Source organism: Dermacentor andersoni, chromosome 6 (genome assembly GCF_023375885.2).
Source record: "Dermacentor andersoni chromosome 6, qqDerAnde1_hic_scaffold, whole genome shotgun sequence".
Classification (NCBI taxonomy): domain Eukaryota; kingdom Metazoa; phylum Arthropoda; class Arachnida; order Ixodida; family Ixodidae; genus Dermacentor; species Dermacentor andersoni.
Window position 1 is genome coordinate 61,084,730 of NC_092819.1, and position 20,434 is coordinate 61,105,163.

Genomic DNA, 20,434 nt, shown 5'->3' on the forward strand with positions numbered 1-20,434 from the left:
ATCAGACGTGATAGTAACGATGCTTTGATGGCGAGGAGGTAACGCGGTATCTTCTGCAGTAACGAAGTGAAGGGGTGTGTCATCTGCATGAAGTGAATAGGTCGTGTCGGTCATGTGGAGAACGCGTTGTCCACAGCAGATGGAGGCGGAGGCCGTAGAAAGAAAATCCCATCCCAATATGAGCTGCTGGGCACACGAACTTAGCACTGCAAATTGTACGTGATGTAGAAGTCCATGGATGGAAATACGAGCTGTGCACATAGCGATAGGTCGAATGGAGGCCCCTTGAGCAGCGAGTAGCGTAGGTCCATCATAGGGGGTCGTAACTTTCCTAAGTCGCGAACACAAATCACGGTGAATGACGGAAACACTAGCACCAGTGTCTATTAAAGCTTCTACTTGTACACCTTCTACTACAACCAATATCACATTGTACGGACGCGATGGAGGAATTTCTGTCCTGTCGTTCGATGCAGCTTTTCCTCCAAAAGCTGCATAATTCAGTTTTCCGGACGACGCTCGGCGAATTGAGAAGCAGGTCTCAGCGGGGACGTAGAGCGGCGAAGGGGTGACGGCGAGCGGCGTCTCGCAGGACGGTAAGCTGTCTCGGATGCTACAGTAGGCGATGGAGAGCGTCCGCGCGGTGGACCATAAGGACGGCGTTGGTCATGGAAGCTCCCTAGACGTTGGAAAGTAGCTCCGGGCGAAAAGTCATCCCGTTCGTATACGTCATATCCGCGACGCTCGTCTTGCTGGCGCTTGCGGCAAAAACGCGCTATGTGGCCACGATAGCCGCAGTAGTAGCAGATGGGACGAGGAGGACGCCACTGCGGATAGCTGGTTTGGGTAGGTGCGCTGGTAGTCATGGAAGCGATGTGAGCCGGGGTTGGTTTTGGAGGCATCGGTGGGACGATGACTGGAGTAGCTGCGGCTACTTGTGCGTACGTCGATGGGGCCCTAGGTGTTAGAGGGTCCGTGTACGCTGCACCAGCCATGGATGCCAATTCCTCCTTGATGACATCTCGCAGATTGGTATCGGAGGCATGAGAAGGCGTAGGTCCTGCTGCTAAGCCAAGATACTGAAGCTCTTCTCGAATTATTGCGCGTATCATTGCTCGTAACGTAGGGTCGTCGGCGCTAGTGTTTGCAGTGGTGTCCGGCTGCAACCGTACTGATTCGAGTTCGTCAAGGCGCTGGCAAGTAGCGACGATATCAGCGACGGTAGCGGGGTTCTGGATGGCTAAAGCATTGAAAGCAATAGCTCCGATGCCTTTGAGGATGTGGCGAACCCTGTATGATTCGGTCATGGCCGTGTTCACGCGTCGACAAAGAGCAAGCACATCCTCGATGTACGACGTATAAGATTCACCGGGTTGTTGCTTGCGAGTGTCGAGCGTCTTTTTTGCGAGGGCAGAACGAACAGCCGGTGTACCGAAGATTTGGCGGAGCTGCTGTTTGAAAGCGCCCCAGTTCGTGAAATCAACCTCATGGTTGAAAAACCAAGTCTTCGCTACGCCTGTCAGATAAAAGGCGACGTGACGTAGCTTGGACGCATCGTCCCAACGGTTAGCCGAACTCACTCGGTCATAGTCGTCCAGCCAATCCTCGACGTCTTCACCGCGAAGTCCAGCAAACAGATGCGGATCACGCTGGTGCCCACTGACAACCCAATACGGAGAGGCTGGGGTAGTCGAGGCCGAGATGGTGGAAGTAGAAGTGCCTGTTGGCTCGTCCTGCGACATGTTGGCGGACAGCTGGCACAATCGGCGACCCGATCGAAGCTCCAGGAGGTTGAGCGGGGAGTCAGAGGACGGGGGACCGAAGAGCACACTCCACCACTTGTGACGCAGCAGTAATCACGGCTTTTATTCCGCGTCACAAGATTAGGCGAACCGACCACGCCCACAGCACGGAGCACACTCGAGAGCCAGCCCCACAAGCGATGATGAAGAAGAACCCCATATAAACCCCATATGATGATGATCGTGTACAGATGACAAAGCATAGCTTATAAATTCCCACAATATATATATATATATATATATATATACATATATATCCCTCTCTATAGCATAACCCATGTGTGCACAAATGATGTAAACCTGCTTCACTGTAGCAAGCCGGCTGCACTTCCGTCGCAGCACCCAGGGGCCCCTTCTGCATTTGCCAGAGATCTCGCTTGGCGGCGCAGCGCGAGCATTGATTTCAACGAAACAAGACATGACACATTAATTGCGAAACAACAACAAGCATTTAATTTCTGCAATGAACATCAATAGACGCCGCGCTTTGATAGACTTCAAGACTGTACGGGGAAAACTCCCGCACGTGTTCAACAAGTTGCGAAATTTTCGGGTGCCCGCGGACTTGCCAGCCGCTTTTCTCTGCTTTCTGAATTTCTGTTCGCGCTATCATCTGACATAATCTTGAGCAAGCTAATGAGGCTTCAGTCGCGCTGTCAGTCAGACAACATTAAAATCCATACACGACCCTGCCGTGCACGGGAATTACACCAGTCGGGTGCGAATAGATGACCGGCCCGTGAGGATGTGGATGGTAGTGCAGGGTTGCAGGGAACACCAGCCTGGGAGCCGTAGCCGTGACCGCCACTTTTGGCGCAGTGGCGGCAACAGGAACCGCTGGTACACTCTCCGACGTCGCGGGCTTGGTCTTGCTCTGTGGCCTGATCGGCTGGGAGGTCTTCTCCACCTTAGGGGCTTCGTACGTTGTCGCTTGGTAGGGTCCCTGGGGCACTTGGAAAAGGGCATCCGCCGGAGACGACGGCTTCGTTCCGGGTTCGTTTGTGGACACGCTCACTCGGAAGCCGCCTTCGTCGGCCACGTAGCTGACGATGCGCACTCTGCCGTCGGTATCCTTGAGACCGTAGGAGCCCTGCTTGCGTCCTTCGGCATCTCCGGACTCGCGTTGGAAGGCACCCTCGCCTGCCGGGAACGTCCAGTCGTATCCGTACTGGTAAGCTCCTTGACCCTGCGTTTATTTGTTAATTTCTTAATGAACGGAACTCATCGGGAGATTGAAATGGAGTCGTATGAAAGGCCGAAAGAATTGCCGAAACAAAAATGATAATTCAAGAAAAAAATAGTTACACGCTAACAACACGGATCCACGCATCGTGGATTTATGGACTCATGGTACGTGCTATTATTTGTCAATCCAATGTAACGTAGGCTTGATTCGCGTTTCTAGCACCACCATAATCTTCTGGCATTCGTAATAAGGCACTCGAACTAAGGCGATTGCCCGCGCAATTTATTCTTTTCTTTTCTTTTCTTTTTTTTGCTTGCTAAGGCAATTTTTATGAATGCATTACCTACCCAAGAATGTTCTCAATATCTGTGCTCTGACACCAAAGCGCACGACGCCAAACTGAACCGTGGAGAGGCAGTTAATTAAGTGTGAAAGGACATAGAGGTTAACTGTAAGGGAAGCAACCGGTTAGCTACCCTGAACTGGAGAAGTCAAGAGGAGAGAGAAGACTGGAATGAAGATGGGAGAAAGAAAAGCACATGAAGTGATGCCGGCTGTGCTTTCGGTTACATAGTGTAGCCAGAACTGTTGCATGTGTCCAGGGCCATTGTCACCTACAGAGCCGATAGGAATTGTCCAGAAATAAGCGAGATCGAGGAGGACTCATGAAAGAAAAGGTTTGCGTCCACCAGACTGTTGCTGTAAGATGCAAAGCACATGAATACAAGTTCTTTGGAAAGGAGTCACCGCAGTTGAATAATTCCTCCTGTTTTAGCTAAGCCATTTGATGCCAGGGAATTAGCAAAGGCGAATTGTAACTTCTCCTTTCATATGCAGTGCCTATATAAGCTAAACCTGGCAAACTCCATTTTTCAAGAGTCACTGTTGGTGAATCTATTCAAGGGCACAACTTGCCAGTGGTAAATAATTTTATAACTGTGTTACGAATTGTCTTCAAATTGGGCATCTGGTGTGTAGGAGTAGCTATTTTTTCTAATCTGCTATTTCTCAAGACAGCACAAAGTAAACAGAGTGCGCACATTTTGCAGAACACCTATTCGAGGCATCCAGCGGGGATGACATTCTTATCACCATGTCTCACAAGGCGTCCAATTTTTACACTGTCAGAATTGATAACAACACAACATTGGCATCACATTTCTCCAAGTAAATGCTAATAACATTTTCGTAGGCGTCCGATTTTTACACTGTCAGAATTGATAACAACACAACATTGGCATCGCATTTCTCCAAGTAAATGTTAATAACATTTTCGTAGGCGTCCGTAGGCGTCTGACAGTGACGGTCTTGCTACGCGCTTCAACGCCGTTACGCGTGTTCTCTGCAGATGTTTCAAAATGGCAACAGCCAGAATAGGAGGAGCGGCATATAGGCATGATAAACAAGGTAGTCATGCAATAAAAGATAACTGCGTGACTAAGTTATTACCGCGTGCCTGCAGAGAATATTAGGTGGATCTTCAAAAGTGTGTAAGCAGTGCATGCGCTGAATTAATATCTCTGCTTGGAATAAATTTAAGTGTTATTAATTCAGCGCATGCACTGCTTACACACTTTTGAAGATCCACCTAATATGCTCTGCAGGCACGCGGTAATAACTTAGTCACGCAGTTATCTTTTATTGCATGACTACCTTGTTTATCATGCCTATATGCCGCTCCTCCTATTCTGGCTGTTGCCATTTTGAAACATCTGCAGAGAACACGCGTAACGGCGTTGAAGCGCGTAGCAAGACGATTAAATTATGAACGTAGCCGGAAATTTGCCGAATATCCGAATGGCTTCAAACGATCAGATTGCTATGGCCACGCACTTCTACGAAATCGGGTAGCGCATATTTTTTTTTTTGATAGCTTGCTGGCACCTTGGTCAGATTTCATATGGCTTGGCCACACGTGGGCTTCCGTTGCACAATTAACATCATGTTTAAATAAACTATTCAGTGAATAGTGAAGCTTTGCCTGTAGATAAAACGCGCGTTTCTTTCAGCCACAGGTGAACCTATGTGTATTTTACAAATATGAGCAAAAGCTATTTACCTTGGAATGGAAAACTTGGGTGCCTACAAACAACAAAAGTGGCGAGAATTTTAATTTTCAAGTATGTTGTTGTCTTTCCCTTTTCCTTTATTTATTGGTCGTGAGAAGTGATAGCTTATTTTTTCTTAGTATAGGTCGCCAATGTACATCAACGGCTGCCGGGAGAGGTTGAAGCCGATGATGAAAGACTGGAAACAGCGAAAAAATAAATGAATCGTTACGGAATACTACCGTAGTTTAACTGTTGTGCTACAAAAAAAGAAGACAAAACGGTAGTGTTTCATTGATAAATAAGCGTAAGGTGCCAGTGTGGGTGAGGGAGTACTGTGCAATCCGCAGCTATTTGCACTCTTTTGTTAAGTATTATTGATCTCTATTTTGTAATAGACACACAGCCCTGCATTACCCTACAACAGTCACATACATGCTGAATAATGCTCACAACCTTGTTCCGTACAGGCAGGATACGACTAATAAGACTAATGTTTTGCGCTTCGAGTACAAATAAATAAATAAATAAATAAATAAATAAATAAATAAATAAATAAATAAATAAATAAATAAATAAATATTGTCGGAGGTCCACAGTACCGCAGACCCTACGCTGAATTTGCCATTACAAAGGCTGTTAAGTCTTCGTAAAAGCCTGCCAGACGTTAATATTTTTTGTATCTGTAGAAATTAGCAAAAAGACAAGTTACTCCTAATAAAACACTCATTATACAGCTCATTCAATTAATCTAGTACCCGCTCGCACAGCCTCTCGCACTTCACAGCGACTCATAATTGGTCACTGTCATGAATATCGCATTGTTGCCTGTACTTGGTGGTATTGACACCGATTCCTAACTCGTGCTCCAGGTTAGCCAAAAAAGGAAATCATGAAAACATTTTCTTGATGGTTGTAGCGGTGTCCAGGTGACAAGACAATGGGAACGAAAGTTGTGCTCTCCGCAAAGAATGCACTCCGTTAACACAAACTTAGATAACTCGCGAATTTGGGGTCTGATATCGCGCAAGTTCTGGCTTCTTGTATACCGACATTCATGGTAAAACGAGTCACAAAGATCACGCTCATAAACCACGCGAATCGTCTCGCTCCTATAAGCTTGTCCAAATATTTTCGAGCATGCTTTGTGAGTACGTCTGTGTCAAGTGCCAACGCCAGACATAACCTACATTCCCCTTAAGAGAAAACATTTGCAAGCTAATTCAAAAGTTACATGGTGCCATAAAAAACGCAAAAAAAGATGCAAGTGGTTCCTTCTGGTCACTCGCACCCGTAGATGGCTATAATACAATATACCATGTTTCCGCACCTCCGGCCCTGTCAGCCTCATAGGCTTTTGAGGGTTGCCAAATTTCACGCTTCAGATGTAAGATCAAACTAAAGCGCACACGGCTCGGTCCAGAATGGCACGAGCCGCTCCTAAAGACCGCCCAAAAATGGGTCCTCAGTGCAGTACATACATCACCGTTGAAGAATCGGTTGGTCACGGCGCTTGCCGGGACCGCAGGCACCGCCCACACGGCTGCCGGGAACAGCACGGCTGTCAGGAACAAGGCTGACGTCTGAAACAAATGTGACGCGCAAGGGCAGGCCACTCCACGGTAAATACACGGAGAGGAGAGCAACAAGATGCTAGAAGATTAAGGCCGCTCAAATTGCTGGCCAAATGCTTGAGTACAGGCAATGCTATGCTGTCAAAAAACCCTGCGAGAATAGCTTAATCTTCAACGTTCAAAACACAAATGCGACAGATGGAATGGGGTAAGAAACATTGCCTAAACTTCTGTGTTTTTGTCTGACATAACTTTATCTTTAGATTATTTTGTAGCTTAGAGCTTCGGGACTTGACGAGTGCAGCTGGCTAAAACGTAAATGCCGCTTGATTTTTTTTCTTCAGCCTAGCGTCTACGGGGTGTTAATCACTCCAACTCACAAACCCTAAATCTCAATCTAAATTTGTGCAGTATACAAGCTATAATTTCTTGGCTTCCATTCAGAGTTCAGCCCTAAACGAAACACAACTCCGTACCATAGCTTCAGCACACATGCCTTGAAGCAGGGGGGCTCTCCGCAATGCCCGTACAATCGCTCTGAATGAGATCAAAAGCAAGTCCACATTGCTAGGTGCACCGTTTTCTAGTGCTCAATTCACGAAGGCTGCAGCTCTACAGTGTTTCTCGACGTCCGCGAAATGCACAAACAGTTTGAACAAAGAAACAAAATTAAAAAAATAACACGCGTACTTTCTTTCGCATAGTTCATTTACAGAACTCTCAACTACATTTTCATTTCTTTCTAGAGATGTCAAAGCTGCGCTTGTTCTAGTTGATAGAATATTTCTTTTATAAAGCCGCTTGAGTTCGATCGTAAATACACGTTTGATAACAAAGTATTATACGGGTTGGCACTCAGCATGAAAATGGACTGCCCTTCTGGATTTGGGTACTGGCTTTGAGTGATTTTCCTATTCTTCCGGATCCCCTCAATAAATCATCCATGGCAATCAACTGGCACTGAAACGAAAGCCAGGCAAACAGCTACAAGATGTACGTTTGGAACTGCAGTCGTGTTGAATGTCCTACTGTTTTGATGATGTTATAGTATGCTGCGCAAGTTCAACCACAGTTTAAGCCTGAATACAGATTAGCTTTCCTAGTTTCAGTCGTAGTTGTTTACGGGAGGCCCGCCTTGGTGGCTCAGCGCTTATGGCGTGTCTCTGATAAGAACGATGGCGTGGCATTGAATCCCGGCCACGGCGGCAGCATTAAGGTGGAGGGCAAAATGCAAGAACACCTGTGTACCGTGCATCGCGTGCACCGTTGAAAAACCCCAGCTGTTCAAAATTATTCCAGAGTCCCCCTTTACGGCGGCCCTCCTAATGACATCGTTGTTTTTGCATGGAACTCCAGAATTTCTTTCGCTATTCAGGAATGTTGCCTACTACTTTGTCGTGCGCGCCTCCCATGAACATAATGACTGAAGCTTCCATGAAATATATGTGCCTGTGCGAAAATGGTTCCTTACTACTGGTGTCTCAGGTATCCTCAATAACATACCAATCTTTTACATTTGATTCCTTTCTTTTTTTTTATGTGGTCTGAAAATGTTCGTCTACAAATCTGTAAGAACGTGCATACCACGAATGGACACCGCCTACTGAGCTAAGGCATTGCGCATCTCTTTCTCTTGTTTGAATGAGCTGTCACGCAACATAATGTGAAAATGCAAGCACACGTAAGCGTGGAGGCCTTTTTCAGGCGGATCCTGCAACATCGATTTGTGAAACTACGAAATACAGTCTCTACGATCTATTGTCGCTCACAGTGGCCAGGCGGCTCAGTTCTTCACTTAATATTCCTCAGTAGCATAAATTTTCGGGTTTAACGTCGCGAAACCTCGCAGTGAGTTAGGACTCAGAACTGATGCCGATTTCACTCGACTAAGGTTGTTAATTATGCAGCTCAACCTATTTAGACGAGTGTTTTTTTTTTTCATTTTCTTTCCCTCAAAACGCGGCCGCCGCGTCTAGGGGTCGAACCTGTGACCTATTGCTCAGCAGCAGAATGTCATAGCCACAAACTCACCGCGGAGGGTAACATGCCTGAATACATCTTCTCGGACCGCGCTATTTTGTCTGCAGAATGACCATGAGTTACTACAGACATAAAGATTTATATATGGGGGCATGTACACTGTCAGAATTATGTAGGTTATTTGCCAATGTACAATCAGGCGCCGCCAAAAAAAGAAAAAAAAAATCTGAGCACTGACCTAGACCAGAGCTCGTTTTGATCACGTCTTGCCTTGCCTAAGGCATCAAGAGGGACTTTCCAAATGTATTCTACACTCGAAAAATGCCGCCGTGAAAATTCCTACATTGAGGACCGTGGCAGCTCGCACTCCAGACTCTTGTGTACAGGCGGCGGAAACAAAATAGCTACTAAAGCGTACGGTGTTTGCAAACTATTTGGCCCTTCCCGTAACTTCCCTAACACGTGCCTTACCTTCATTCTGCGAGAACGCGTAATCCTGAGCTGCCGGGCAACCAAATCCAAATAGCTTGCTCTTTCCGTTCCCGGCTCAGTTTTTATACGGGGGCTCGACGGAGAATTCCAAAGAAAAAAAGAAATTAAAGAAAAACAGAAATAGAAAAGGATGACGTGGTGTACACCCACCACGTGACTCACACTCCGATTCGTGTATATTCATCCGCCACCACCGCGGAGTTCACCCATACTAATGTAAAGCTAAATAAACACAACAAAGTGAACTCACAGGCCGCGCTCGTAGCATTTGCCAAGTCAAAGAAACCGCGACCATCAAAGTATCACACACGCATATCACGTACACCCTGTTCTTCGTGTCGTTCGTTCAAGGATAAAAAAAAAGAGAGCTTTAGAGCTACGGACACGCGGGAACTCTAGTAGACCTTACGTCTTATGTGCCTGCTATTTAAAACTCGTTACATTCCTCTTTCTCCTATCTCCGCTTGTCTCGACATATGAGGGAGCAAGAGAGGATGCCACCTGTGAGGCCGCAGCTATAGGTCGGAACAAAGCCGATCGCTTATGATGCGGAACGTTGAACGCAGTGAAGCCGCCGCTAATACGTCACCCATGAGCAGCGCTTCTGCATCAAATCGTTCTCTGTCCCGTCCCCCTCAACCCACTTCACTCCCCGAACCCCCTTAATGCTATGACCTCCCCATAAATCTTACCGCCGTTGTCAGCGTACTGGCTTAGAAACGTATGTAAAGGTATACAAACTTAAGTCGAAACAGGCGAGGGATGGGGGAGCGAAAGGGGGCCGGGAAGAGGCTGCAATCGTGCTTTCTTCTTCTTCTTTCTTTTTTCTTTCAAGGTAGGTTTTCGATAAAAAACACCCAGACTCTGGGAACCGTATGGGAGGCCAAGGGTCTAGGTAACTCACGGGGTGGGCTCTCACGGCGAGCGTCAGATACCGGCAAACATCGCTGAAATTTCATTTTCTTTTTCAGCAGAGGGGGCGGTTGAGGGGGGGGGGGGGGGGGGGGGCAGAGAGCGCTTGCTTTATTTAGCTTCTTCGGCTCTCTCTCTCTATCCGAGTCGTGTAAACTACTCTAAGTGACAAGACTCGTTTTGAAGCCGCGTGACAAGCGCGGCTGATGAACTTTTCCAAGGTGGCGACTGGCGACGACGAGAAAGCGTCGTTTTCTCCATTTCCACCACCGTTCGTCGCACGCTGTTCTAAATCGGGTAGCGACAGCTGTCGCTAGAACTCTCGATCTGCCTTTATTCTCAATTTTCTTCGACTCCTCCTCGCCGCGTTCTTATCTGATGATATAGCGCTTGTGGGAGTTCGCTGCGACTGATTTGTGCTTTACTTTCGCTGCCCGCTCGTTTTTTATTGAGCGCGAACCCGGCCTGGCTACACACCGACCCGAGCTTGTCTCACATGAAGCTCTCCTTCACTTGTTTTCTGGATTCGGTTTGCCTCCTTATTTATTGTTTTTTTTTTTTTCTGTTACTCAGGTGTGCGTCGGGCTTTACGATCCGTGAAAGCGTGAGTATCTTTTTTTCTTCCATTCTTTTTTTATCTTTGGCTTCTATTCTACGACCAAGTTCAAGGAGACGCACTCTGCAGTGAATGATCGAGCTCGGTGCAGAGGAGTTCCACTGCTCACACCGGGGATGCGAGCTGTCGTGCAGTCGCTTCGCGTCGATGCATCATCGTCCGGGGAAGAAACCATGCGATCGGAGTGCTCAAACTTGGTTCAGTAACCCGCCGTGGTTGCTCAATGACTATGGTGTTAGGCTGCTGAGTACGCGTCGAGGTATCGAAGCCCGGCCACGGCGGCCGCATTTCGATGGGGGCGAAATGCGAAAACACCCGTGTACTTAGATTTAGGTGCACGTTAAAGAACTCCAGGTGGTCGATATTTCCGGAGTCCTCCACTATGGTGTGCCTCATAATCAGAAAGTGGTTTTGGCACGTAAAACCCCATAATTAAAAAAACTTAGTTCAGTAATTACGCGATGAATATTAACATTTAGTCGGAGCCAGCTAATCACGCAGTCATATCGACAACGCTTGCCCCAAATAAGAAAAAAGACGTGGAGTTAGCGGTTACCTTAACTACCGTGTCCTTACTTGCCAATTTGGTCATCTTATGCACCGTATAAATTGATTTATTCAATCAGTTTTGCTGAGGGTAGTTTCTCCAGCTATGCAGGCGTTTTTACAAGTATTATCGTCATGTTAATCATCATCGCTATTCACCGGGGCACAGGGTTAGTGGTTACCTTAACTACCGTGTCGTTACCTGCCAGCATTGTTAAGTTATGCACTATAATTATTCGTATATTCGAGCCTTTTGGCTAAGGGCATTTTCTCTAACTGTCGAGGCGTTAATTTATAGCAAGTATTATCACCTCACTAATAATGACCATTGCTCATCGGCATGGTTTACTAATCATCAACGCTCTGCGTCTGCATCTCTTTTCAGCGTGGTTTGTGTCCCCTTTTGCTGGCTGCCAGCCACGAGTTTTACATTTCAAGCTCGCCCAAGCGTTTATCGTGGTAATCATCATCGTGTTTAGTTGACAGAAACAAGTCATCAGAAAACAAGACTCGCTTTCGGCCAAGCCAGTGCAGGATTTGATTCTTCTTTCAGTCGCGTGATTTTTCTTTTTTTTTCGCCGTGTGATTCTTCTTTCTGTCTTTCTGTCGTCACCTTTGTCGTTGTCCTCATCGCCATCATCTTTGTTGTGTCGTATCTGTTGTCCTGCCATTTATACCAATGTTATCGGTCGCGCTTTTTTTTTTTTTTTTTTTGATGACACACTGCATTACTTCTCGTATAGTTGAGCCTCATCGCTTTAGTGGGGCCATAGGTTAGCAGGGTATTTGGCGAATTCTATCACCTTTGTATTCTAACGACTATCCTTGCCTCGTCATATCTCGTGAATCTCGCGAGCAGCCAGCACACCGCTCCCGGTTAGTGGGCAGCCGTAGTCATGTTTTACAAGATCTTTGAATAGCCTAAAGGGAGTGACTTGTTTTGCTCTGCACGGCTATCGCGATAATGGCTGCACATACTTGTTTTCATAAATACCACGGAAAAAAGGTACATAGGAGAGATTTCGACGGGTCTATATATTCAGAGCACTTCCTCACGTATTGCGTAAACTGTAGATTATGATGTCTCCTGCAGAATGTTAAGCTTTACTATTCTTTCAGTTATATCCTTCTTTTTTCGGATATGAACAAAAACGTTAAAATAAGGCTTTTTTTAGAGAAAATATATTGTTTCACTTGATTTTTTTTTTTTTGTAGCCACTACAGTAAACTGAACCCTGTAATTGCCGCTTCTGAGAGGGGTTACAATTAATGAACCGCGCAGAGATGTAGGCAGTCCTCAGAACACAAAGCTGAAGGACTTGAGACACTTACACGCGGACACCAGTCGTGTCTACTTCACTGCCGCGTGGTTTCATTGAAACCGTGTGCAATGTCGGTTGAATGTTCTGCCTTCATGTTTTATACTGTGTTTATATTTCAAGACAGTTGAATGAGAGCGTGTCTGCTTGTTTACGTCAGTGTTTGGCAGCCTACGCCCGCGGCCCACCGACTTCGTCAACCCACTCGGCGTGGAAGCAGCGAAGCACGTACGAGTGCGTTGGCGTGTTTTCTCCGCGAACTTGCGTGACGAGAGTTTGTTGACTTCGTACGATCCTTTCAGAAAACGTGGTTGTGAAAGCGCGGATGGGTGACAAGAGCTAAAGGGGGCGTTAAACAAAAAACACAGGTACACCGCAAGCACGTTTGCTTTGGGAGTCGCGTCTTGTTCACTGTCGGCCGTTCTTTTTTTTTTTTTTTATGCCAGTGTCGTTCTTATCATCTGATTTGAGTGCTTCGCGTAAACAAGCATACAAAGTTGCGAATGTTTCGGCGGATCATCTCCCTGCCTTTCTTACAATAAATTATCTCTCTTTCTCGCTTCTCCCGGCGGATATGTGGTAAATTTCGGCAGTGTGGCAATACCTGACAAGGACTTTCTTGGCTCTAATATTTGTATTTTCAATATATCCTCAGCTCGAAACTCTACATCCGCTCCACCGGGTGGAGCACAGTGCCATCCCTCGGTTGTAAACGGCATTAACTTTCTTAAGAATTGTTCTGGCGCGTCGGTGAAGCGGCAGCGACTACTTCTGTCGAGGATCGGCGCTGCACTCAACGTTCTCAAGTTGAGATGGAGTGTTAAATGAAGGAGCGTTCAAGAATGCGGGAGGCTAGTGATTTCTCGCAAGAACATAATTTGCAAATCGCAAATGAAACAAACCACGTTGCGTTGGATGTAATATTATTTCGAACGGACTTCTTTAAGCGCATATATAGGGTGTCCCAGCTAACTTTAGCCAGAGCTTAAAAATATGCAGATGTCACCTAGCTGGACAGAGCAAAGGTAATGTTTGCCTTCGCTTGGAGATACTCAAACTATTTGTTTCATTCCGCCTAATTAGATAATTAGTCTTAATCAACTAATTGACTTCTCAAATATTATATTTAGATGAAAAGTGTGAATGACAAAATTGTAGAGCGACATGAAATACTCCCGATACAGCTTTCTGTTGCCCAATACATGCTACATAAGAGTGCTTCTTCCGAGCGTGAAACCAGCCCACGAATACACGCAAAATTGCCGTGTGACTCGTGTATTCGCGGGCTTCTTTCACGCTCGAAACAAAACTCTTTTATGTAGCAAATATGTAGCGCCGTACCATTTCGACATTGGCCAAATGGGTGTCGCGCCAGCCCATATGGGCTTGGCCCGAGCCATCCAGACCTATCACGGAAAGCTAATGGCGGATTTGCTATAATAATTGATTGGAATAGTTTTACGCTATCACGGCCCTGTTCTGTGTAATCAAGCACTGTATCGGGACATAAAAACTGCACGTGGAATATGGCCTCCAGTATTCAAGCACACAGACTGCACAATAGAATAAGAATAGCAGGTGGTGTTGAGCAGTTAATTTAATTTGTCGAATTGTGCCAATGTGAAACTACACACCGCCCACTGCACAAGTGCATTGCCACTAAAGGCGTCACGATAGCGGCACAACATTCTTCCGTTGCTTCAGTGAGCGCGCGCTTTAGAAGGAATGACAGCCTTTTGTGCCATTGATTTGAACCAGCACACTATTAATGCTGTGGCGACGCCGCTGCTTAGTGAGAGCGTGGCATCAAGCACTGTCTACATCTGTTTGTATTGCACCACGTTTTAATGTGTAATGAAACTTCCCTTTGTCAACTTGGCGCCGTATGCTGCGGCTTATATAGTAGAAATTTTAGACCATTAAACTAGTGCCAATGAGCACACTTCTGCGTAATCCAGCAATAAATCGCTAAATAAGACTTGCAAGTCAATTATGATGTGTGCTCGTAGGTATATTTAAAGCGTACATTCCTCTTTATTCGAATAGCGCGTTGTTGGCAACATGATGATAATGATGACGATGGTGATGATGATCCTCTGTCGCGGTTTGCACCCACTAAGGGTGATAAGCCAATAATGGGGTGGCAGGAGGTATGTAAAGGAAATTCTTATCTGAAAACGATAAACCCAAGGTAAAAGAAATAAAAAAAGATGATCCAATAACTAAACTAGTACGCGAACGAGCAGTCAGACTAACTGAAAGGTGAATATTGAAAGAGGCTACAATCACGGAAAAATGAATGTGAATAAAGAATTCAGAGAAACCAATTTAGGTTAAATAAATGCAAATTTGATATCTAGAATAAAATACGATAATTAGCAGGGCAATCATTTTGTTTCAGTTAAATAATCAAATACAGCGGAACAAACATCTCTGTGACTATGGCCAGCGTCGAGGCCCCAAGTGGTGTACTTGGGTGTACTTTAACTGGTGTACTGGTGTACTTAACTCTAATCCGATTTTGCAGAGTGGAGCTTCGAGTAATATCTTTCTCTGGTGTGAATATCGCCTACATGATAAAAAGTAGTGTTCTATTGATTCAATTTTCGTACAAGTGTGGCATAGAGGGGGCATCGTCAGACAAGCACTATATAAATAAAAATTCAACTGCGGGATGCAACAGCGTTGTCTGGTGTATGTAATTTCCAACTGTCGAGGAGGACACCACTGTTTATTCCAGCAAAAGCAGAGATCGTGAAAGTCTGGAGACGGGTATCAGCGATAATTTGTTTCAATCATTTTGCTTAAAAAAATTCTGTATCTCGATGCACTGATGTAAACTGTATTCGGTAAAACAGGAATCAAAGGTCCGCTTAAAGACGTTCTGGCTAATAAATCTGCCTTTTCGTTTAAGTATAAACCGCGGTTGCCAGGAACCCACAGCAAATTAATTTTTTGTAAAGTTGTAGGGGTCTAAATTTTGAAACATACTCAAGATAGCTGTATTCGTTGCCGTTGAAAGCGACACACATACCGATAGAGAATCTGTAACTACGACAGCTGACGATTGATTAGCCGGAGGGTTGCGCAGCGCTTGGACAATAGCCAATAATTCTGTTATGAAAATAAGCGCGCAATCTGGAAGGCGAATAAAAAAGGACCAACAACGAGGAGGAGAGAAAATGCCTACGCCAGCCTTCTCTTCAGGCAGTGAAGCATCAGTGGGCACTATATTGCTCGTTTCCGGGCGAGAAAAGTAATCTAGTCATCGAACATCTCCTTTGTAGCTTCTATATATGGTCTCCTTATTGGACCACTGGGTATGTGGCCCCGAGCTATACCCATTTCTGGCCAATCACTTAGAACGGGAATTCGACACAGTAACACAAGGGGTGTTCATTGTATTATTATTTAGTACGCGTCGTTTATTAGTATTTACATATGTACCCTATACTTCTCTCTTCACGCACTGCTCCTCAACATTCTTCTTTCCACAAAACAGCGTCTTCGGTCTCATGACTTATCTGTGTCAACGTCTCACAGTGTGCATCCTCATGAACTGCGCTTTGCGTTTCGGCATAACTTGGGAATGGTGGAGGACATAAACGTTAGCATTATATGACTTTAAAGTTGTGACTTATGCTGCAGGCATAAACATACACATTGCATGAGATTGCGCATTCCGTATACGATGACAATGAAGACGCATCGTATTTAGTTGTGGAGCATTTAATTAACCACTTCAAGACAGCATTGCTTTACATTGATTCCAACAATTGAATCGAATCTTTATTTTTTCGAGGTAGGTGGGGAGGCGGGTCGAGTATCTTATTTAGTGGCCCTCTTTGTCAGGGGAAACCGTGGCAGCTTCCTTGTTCTACTAGAATTTCTGCACGCTCTGCACTTTCCCGCAAAAAAACAGAATGCGAATCTCACACTGTCCTAAACCGATAGCGTTTCTAGGTGGAGTATACTCAGTGTTAAACATGGAAACTGTTCCGGTCAATGTTATAGAAAACGTACTATATTTGCCATTCTTCACAAAGTTCTGTGATGTACACAAGTGTCACAATTTCTTGAAACCTATGCATCCACTTGCACAATTCAGTTCATTAAGCCGTAAAAATATTCAAAATGCGTCGATACGCCAAACAAACCTGCGATTAGAAGGACCATAGAACGTTATATACGCGTGTTTTGTCGATGTGCTGGCAGAACTAAATGGTGCGCCGATTGTAAGTTCGGAGGGAATAATAAACAAGTTAGAGGTGACGTTCAGGCAAGGAAGGCGTGCGGGTTAATTCGGGGGTAAATGAAAATTCCTAGGCACTTGTTTTTGGCCGATTTATAGGTGTTATATGAGAGATGTAGAAAGTTCCCTCTTTGTCCTGGGCGAACCAAATTTGGCAGCAACTTTATTAAGTAGACAGGACGAGGACAATATTATGAGTCATGTGCATAAAAATATTGCAGGCGTGTAGGTAATTCAGAGGTCTGAAAATAATCACCAAATGCTCGTTTTCTTCATCAGGCGGTATTTGAAGCGCGGACTTGAGAAATACCGTTTCTTGAGAAATCAAAACGCAGGGCCAAAACATAATGCGCGCGCGAAAAGGAGGAGCATGTTATCGGACATGTACGACTGGAGTCTCCACTGTGCGGATTATTCCAACCTTTGAACACTATTTGTATACAATTGTTCAAGAGTGCTAGAAGCTTGGTTTAAGAAGCCATAGAACGATTAGCAAAACTTACTGCAGAGCAGGTTCGCGCTCAGATGCAGTGGTACAGCCGGTGCGAAGAAGTTTTATCCTTGACCGCTTTTTTCAAGCTGCCATGGCACCGAAGTCTTGCGAGGTGTCGTAATTTAAGTAGAACATTTTGAAAGAATACGGGGAATGTTGCGAATGTTGGAGGAGAGATGGACAAATTAATGTTAATTAATTACGTGTTTTGCAAACACGTAACCCATGAGACTTATTGATACGATTGCTCGAAAGTGGTAAATATATATGCCGCACGCTTTTAACTTTAGTTCACACAGCTTTCCTTTTCTTTAGTACCCTGTAAAACCACTGTTACTCCTTTTCTGGTGCTTTTGTGGAAGAATTGAAAATCACGTGCATAAATAAATCCCAATATTTAGGTGGCTACCTTAAAGGCTACCGAAGGACACATGCTGCCATTGCGAAATCAAATGCGAGCGGTATAAAAGTCAGATCTGGCCTGAAAGGATGCTACGAAGTATGCGTTGGCGTTCCAGTTATTATTATTATTATTATTATTATTATTATTATTATTATTATTATTATTATTATTATTATTATTATTATTATTATTATTTGTTTTGAACACATATACAAGTTAACAGGAAAGGGAAAGCAAGGAGCAGGCTGGCAACTGCCACTGGAGGGGTACAACGCCTGCCTACTCATCTGAAGGGAGGTGACAGTAACACAGAAATGGAAGAGAGGAAGAAGGGGAGGAAAGAGGAAAGGAAGAGCAACAGGACAAATCTAAAAACTAAAGTAGAACATAGTACAGATCACACACAGTAGGGCCGGTCACTAAAGCTCACGTTACTACAGAATGTTGAATGTGAACGTAAGACGTGAACCTAAGTTAGTTAACTCTAGAAAGGTAAGTAGGGCGCGGTGGGCCTGATCACGTTTAGAAGCACAACCACTGGGGTATAAACATTACTCGAATGTCGCACACCGCAGGCCAAGGAGATGATAGTTTTTCCCAGCTAAGTTTCCCGAAAGCATGCAGAGCGCTGTTCTGGCTGATCTGATCTTGAACGCCAAGGGATTCTTTAAAAGGGTCCAGGGACGGATGTCTCTAAAATGACCCTAGCCTTGGGATTTCCGCAAAGTAGACATGGCTTCCCTACAGCTCGGCTTGGAGCGCGTCTTGAAGTTAATGAGGAAATTCATCAGTGAATCTTTTTAATTAGCCATTTCGACATCGTGATTTGTCGTGAAATTAATATCCGCGTTTGCAGGAATTGCGCGGGAAAGTGTGAAAAGATGCGCGGTTTAATTTGATACTAAAGCGTTACTAATACTACTGCTTGTAGTAACCGACATCGATCCAGAAATAGGACGGTGATTCTGGAAGGAGGCAGGGACTGAGCTTTAGTTTTTAATTCTTGCTAAGTCTACTGTATTGTGAACTGCAAGCAGGAACTCTGGACGCATATCTGAGCAACGGAGAGACGAACCATAAAGCAGTGCACACGCCAAAGTTACCCCAAGTTGTTACGCTGGACTCTGCAACGGCAGTAGGTCAGTGGCCACTCTCCTGAATGTCGGCGTGCACGAACTTGTTAGCTCCGTCTATTATTTCCTGGTCATGATCAGTCCATCGATAAACACGGGGTGTGCTTGGAAAGAAAAAAAAAACACACAAGGCAATAACAACACGCAGCTGCGCAAGTGCGGCACAAAGGAAACCACAAGCGAAATCCTGTGACTTTCTTCCTATTGCCCCGCTTCCTCTAACGCACTCTGTGCTGACTACTGACCTACTGAAACCTCTGGCTCTTGTTAGCCAACGGCGCCGTGGTTTTAGAGACGTGCTTCTTTGCTTTAATGAACGGCTTACCTCGGCACTATATGCAGGCTACCGGGTGCATACAAGAAGCTTCCTCGGCAGTTCCGCGGTGTTACGAGGACAAGGAAGCGTCTGCACGCATTCATCGCGTCCGCCGGGTTACGCAGTTTGACCTTCCTCGGCGGTATGCTTTGCGATGGAGCGACCTTATAGAGCCAAGCGCATACGCAAATCGTCGCTCCCAACCGGTGGGTCAAAGCCGTATAAGACACGCGCGAAGTTGCCGTGGTGCGATAGTATATGCACACTGTATACGTAGTGCTTATATCCATCTTTGTTTCTTGTTTATGTTTAACGTTGTGTAAGCACAAAGTTGGCATTCCAGAAGAAAGCAAAAGTTGCTAGCAGGTGTGTACTTTGCATAGCGCTTAGCGTTGTTTTGTTTGCGGCCTCACATTCGAATGCGGACGTCGGGTAGGAAGTGTGCCACGGGGTTCCTCGTTTTACCTTGAACTCAGCCGGCTAAGCAACAGGAACCAGATGTCAAGAGTCTTCATTCCTTTCACATACACGCACATAAAATATAGCATGACCTAGAATAAGAGAAAAGCCTTGCACATTTTGAATACAAAAGAGCTCCAATTCTAGAATGCAAAACACGACAATTGTCTCGTTTGATGACCCGCTGCGGAGTCTCTCCATGCCGTGAGTATTGTGGCAATTATGCAAAAGTAAAAAAATAAACAGTGCTGCACTCACAACAGGCGCGCATTTCACTAAGACTGTCTGCTTTACCTGATGAGATCTCGTTGCCCCCTCAACCACATTCAAGTTTGTCATTTCCATCGTAAAGTATATGCTTAATCTCCACGCACAGTACGTCAAATTGCTTTGTCTGTATGCACTTGCGTGTAGGTATATCAGACGTGTTTACGTGCGTGCTAGCGGGCATATGTGTGTGGTAGCTAATGGATCGTTTCACTTTGGTAAAGTTTGGATTAGCAATTCCTTATTTTATTTCGGCAGCCTGTGGTATTCGCGTCTTTTCAAAAGAGCAGTTAATTTTTACGTCAACTTGTCGTAAGTTCCACAATATGGCTTATTTCTCAAAACCTTTAAGAAAATTCTTATTTGTTGTTCAGTTGTATCTTCATCACAACACATTCCTGTGGCTAGTCTTTCTTTGTTATAAAACTATGTGCACTTTTATGCAAGACCATTTGAGAGGTTAAGTGATTCGTTGTCCAACGCAGAAAGACGATGTCTCTCAGGGATTTGCCTCTTAGCTCTGTGCTCTTAAATATCTGAACAAAGAAGAAGGAACGCAATTGATAACGCTGCGCCAGCCTGCGTTCAACGTCCTTTGCAAAGTTTTGAGTCATGAACATATAGCAGTGGGTTTAT

The 20,434-nt window shown here is 45.2% G+C and overlaps 1 protein-coding gene across 1 annotated transcript; it reads right to left on the reverse strand.

The window, feature by feature from the left end:
* Nucleotides 1-2,232: 2,232 nt before the first annotated feature.
* LOC126522778 (uncharacterized) lies at nt 2,233-9,700 on the reverse strand. Its single transcript, XM_050171583.3, has 3 exons — nt 9,062-9,700; nt 6,518-6,619; nt 2,233-2,988 (listed from the first exon to the last, which is right to left on the reverse strand). The coding sequence occupies exons 1-3, from the start codon at nt 9,065-9,067 to the stop codon at nt 2,473-2,475; spliced, it is 624 nt and encodes a 207-aa protein (XP_050027540.1). The 5' UTR covers nt 9,068-9,700; the 3' UTR covers nt 2,233-2,472.
* Between the last annotated feature and the right edge of the window lie 10,734 nt (nt 9,701-20,434).

Excerpts from the sequence above, each read along its gene's own strand:
- LOC126522778 (XM_050171583.3), bottom strand. Across the intron at positions 2,989-6,517 it reads ACCGATTCTTCAACGGTGAT|GGTCAAGGAGCTTACCAGTA; the intron begins GTATGTACTGCA and ends AAATAAACGCAG.